Source organism: Sinocyclocheilus anshuiensis, unplaced genomic scaffold (genome assembly GCF_001515605.1).
Source record: "Sinocyclocheilus anshuiensis isolate Anshui unplaced genomic scaffold, SAMN03320099.WGS_v1.1 scaffold311, whole genome shotgun sequence".
Taxonomy (NCBI): domain Eukaryota; kingdom Metazoa; phylum Chordata; class Actinopteri; order Cypriniformes; family Cyprinidae; genus Sinocyclocheilus; species Sinocyclocheilus anshuiensis.
In genome coordinates this window covers 244,053-248,215 of record NW_015549606.1, presented here as the reverse complement: position 1 = coordinate 248,215, position 4,163 = coordinate 244,053, and the positions used below count along the sequence as shown (strand labels likewise).

Genomic DNA, 4,163 nt, shown 5'->3' with positions numbered 1-4,163 from the left:
TTTTTTTTAATAAATAGATTTTCTTAGTTCTCCATAAAAATACCTTTTAGTTTCGCCACTATGTATAGTACTAAAAAATATACATTGTTTGAAGCATGTCACCCAAAGCAAATTATGATTTGCTTTTAATGAAAAGATTCCTAATCTGCACATCTGCAATGCAGCAGTAGGTGGCACTGCATGTCTCTGTACAGAACCAGCGAACAGGAAATAATCAACACAAGTCATTATTGGGATTCAATCCTCATCCTGTTGAGATGTTCAGTCTAATCAGACATCCTACACACTTTCATGCTTGTTTGCCACTTGAAATGCTTAAAAATAACTGAGTATAACAGATGTCATGCTTCTCCTTTTTTTCTTTTTTTTTTTTTTTTTTTAAGGAGTGAAGCCCTTTGAGTGTCTGACCTGTGGCGTTGCATGGGCTGATGCTCGCTCGCTAAAGCGCCACGTTCGCACTCACACGGGCGAGCGCCCTTACGTGTGCCCGCTGTGCCAGGAGGCCCACATAGACGCCAGAACGCTGCGGAAGCACATAACAAAGTTCCACGGAGATCAGTTGCCTGGCAAGATCATGCTGGAGAAGGACACTCTGCAGTTCCACAACCAAGGCACGCAGGTGGAGCACGCCGTCAGCATCCTCAGTTCCGAACTGCCCCCTGAACTCCAACCTCCACAGCCTCCCACCACAGAGGAGATAGAGACCGTGCTCATCACAGAAGAAACCGTGGAGGCCGTGCAGGCTGTGAGCGAGGGAGCCGTGGCCACGTTGTCTGATCAGAGTATTATGCAGGTGGTGAACTACGTCCTGGCACAGCAGGCTGTAGTTAAAGTGGAAGAGGCACCAGAAATCATCCAGACCATGGAAGTGGAGGTGGCCCATGTGGCAGAGGTGGAATGAGACCACCTCAACTGAACCTGACCTGGCAGTAAAAATGATATGACTATGGGCAGGCTTATTCTTTTTTTGTTGTCATATGCACCCTGTGTGATAATGTAAAAAAGTGCTCATTTATTTTTGTTGTAAAATGTAAATTAAAATAAGCTCAAAGGACTCTGAGTTTGCTGATATCAGTGTGAGTGTGTTTGTGTGTGTGTGTGAATCAGTGCATGATGTGGATGTGTGAATATGCTTGATTTGCATTATAGTAAACTTTTGTGTACATAAACGTAATAATTTGCATTGTAATACAGACACAATCAAGCATACGACAAATGAATTACAATATAAACATTTGGCTTTTTTGAACCTAGGTTACATTTTCTTATTATTAAGGCTGTTTTTTCCTTTTGATTATTTGTAAAGCTTAGCTGAGATATAAGCTCTAACAGTCTTAGCAAAAGGGCCATAGGCTCTTGTCTGTTGTATAATGCGGTGCCTCTCAGTCTCAGCTGAGTACTATGTATAGCAGCAGAAATGACAACCAAATAAAAAGCTCCCTGTCTGCAGGGATTGCACCATGTGCTATATTTCTTTTATTTTTTCCATTTTATGTGTCTTGAAGTGTGAAAATGTGTAAAGTCTCTATGCACCACAACCAGCATCCCAAGATTTGTGAGAGCTGACGTTTTATTATAGTGTTAGCTGTTGGCGAACATTTTGTTGAATAAGATTAAATCTACTGGGTTCTGTCTGGCAGGAATTTTTCTAACTATGTTCTGGCTGCCATTTTTCTTAACATACAGTATTCCAATAGATGTATGTAACGTTATAGACACAAAAATCAGCATCCCGCAAAAATGGTTTAGCCACCTATGATTTTAGCTGTGCCCTGTAAAAAAAAAAAAAAGGGTTTGTGTGTTTCATTTATGGTGAATGGTATTGTCAGGGATTCATCACAGTGACTGCAGTCACCAGTCAGGATAATCACCCGATCACAGTCACCTGAGTTCTGATCACCCGCACCTGCTGTCACCAATCAAGCCACACTACAAATACACACACAGCACAGTCACTCACTGTCCGGTCTACCGTTCACTCCTATGGACTGTTCTGGACTCTCTATACGATATTCTCCTAGAAAGACTTGCCTTCTTGTTCTCCCGCGATCCTCCAACGACTCCTTGGAAGCTGTTCCACGATCTCCCACGAAACCGGCATCAGACACTCACCCTCAGAACTCAGATAAGAACCCTGGAATCATTCACTCTGTTGACACTCACCTGCCTTAACCTAACCCGTTCCACTCATCCACCTCTTGTATCAATAAACCATCCTGTCTTTCATTTACCCGTTGTGTCTGGCCTTGCATTATGAGAGAAGACCGGACCAATACAAATGCCTCCATGGATCCTCGACCTCCCACACCCGCAGAAGTCCTGGAGGAGCTGGTAAACGCCCTCCGGGCTTCCCTGCTTCCTCCGACAACCCCCCAGTCTGCCTCTGTCAGTCCCATGGCCATGCCTGCTTCATACACGGGTGATGCAGCTGAGTGTGGCGGCTTCCTCCTGCAAGTGGCCTTGTTCATCGAGATGCAGCCGCAGAAATTTTCCACCGAACGCACTAAGGTAGCATTCCTGATATCACTTCTTAATGGAAGAGCGCTGTTGTGGGCTAAGGCCATATGGAACGCTAACAAATACCATATGGAACGCTATGTGTGCCATAATTAATTCCTATGATGCCTCACTAACCATTTCAAAGAAGTCTTTGGTCCTTCTCAATGGAAGAGCGCTGTTGTGGGCTAAAGCCACATGGAACGCTAAAAATGCCATAATTAATTCATATGATGCTTTCACTAACCATTTCAAAGAAGTCTTTGGCCACACTGCAGGAGTGCTTTCGGTGTCCGACCAGTTACTGCGGCTGCGCCAAGGCACGTCATCCATTCACGACTACACACTGCGGTTCAGAACGCTGGCGGCGACTAGCGGGTGGAATGAGGTGGCCCTAATTAGCTCTTACCGGCAAGGATTGAATCCCCATGTACAAGCTCAAATGGCTATCTATGATGACTCCGTTGGACTGGAAAGCCTCATGCAAAAGGCCAACCGATTTTCCCAGCGTCTGTCAGCCTGCCATGCGGCATCAGACACTCACCCTCAGAACTCAGATAAGAACCCTGGAATCATTCGCTCTGTTGACACTCACCTGCCTTAACCTAACCCGTTCCACTCATCCACCTCTTGTATCAATAAACCATCCTCTCTTTCACTTACCCGTTGTGTCTGGCCTTGCATTATGACCGGTATGGCCAGCACTTTGTTACAATTATTACCAGTGTATTTTAATCATCTGGGTCAATATCACCATAGAGTGCCTTTCAGCCCTCACAATACTCAAAAATATTGGTTTTAATTTCCCATTCACTTTGTCATGTCATAAATAGTAGACACTCAAGTACTATAGAAACATTAGCTGAGCTCCCACACATTTTTTTGGGCCATTATTCGAAGCATAAACCATAAGATATGTCCACCCTGTCATGGCCATATGTTACTGTTAAATACGTTTTCATTGCAAAATTAAGATGCAAATTATATTTTCTGAAAGTTATGATGTCCCTTTCCTAAACGGGGTTATTTGTTTGCGTTCAAATTATAAATACATAAAAGATTTTATGTAAACCATGTGTTTTTAAAGAAACTCATACAATTTGCACATGTACTTTTTCTTATTTGGAGAAAACTGATATTTGGATGCAGTTTTTTTTTTTGCATGTTATTGCCCCCACACCTAGCTATTGAACACACTGGATTATATAGATATGATTGGATTATTATTGTAAAATATCAAGATGACAGGGTGGACACATAATGCAGAACACACAAATCATGACAAAATATGACAATGAAACATTTATTCAACTTCCACAAAAAAAAATATAATAAATAATATAATTACATCCTCAATCAGATTGATATACCCCCCGATTCATTTTAGTTTTTAGCAATATTAATTACAAATGAATGCTATGTCCACCCTGTCATGTTTATCTAGTCTTAAGTGGCTGACAGGGTGGACATTTTGAACTTCAATTAGCATATTAGCTTACAAAAACCTGTGACTAGCTAAATAGTCTGGTTGTTGAAGAAAATTTAATTTTAAGTATATTTAAACTTACATAATTTGAAAATACTGTATTCTAATCACTCCTGGCATATTTTATGGACATGGACAGGGTGGACATGTTAAGCTTTGGCAAAGCAAGTAAGCAAACTCA

At 41.9% G+C, this 4,163-nt stretch overlaps 1 protein-coding gene across 2 annotated transcripts in view; it reads left to right on the top strand.

Moving 5' to 3' along the window:
* The window catches only part of zbtb11 (zinc finger and BTB domain containing 11), a 12,033-nt gene extending 10,576 nt beyond the window's left edge, over window positions 1-1,457 (top strand). For both annotated transcript variants that reach the window (XM_016447796.1, XM_016447797.1), the window contains exon 10: window positions 384-1,457. In XM_016447796.1, the coding sequence (XP_016303282.1) occupies window positions 384-901 (518 nt within the window). In that variant the 3' untranslated portion in view covers window positions 902-1,457. The remainder of the gene's footprint in view (window positions 1-383) is intronic.
* The last annotated feature ends 2,706 nt before the right edge of the window (window positions 1,458-4,163 follow it).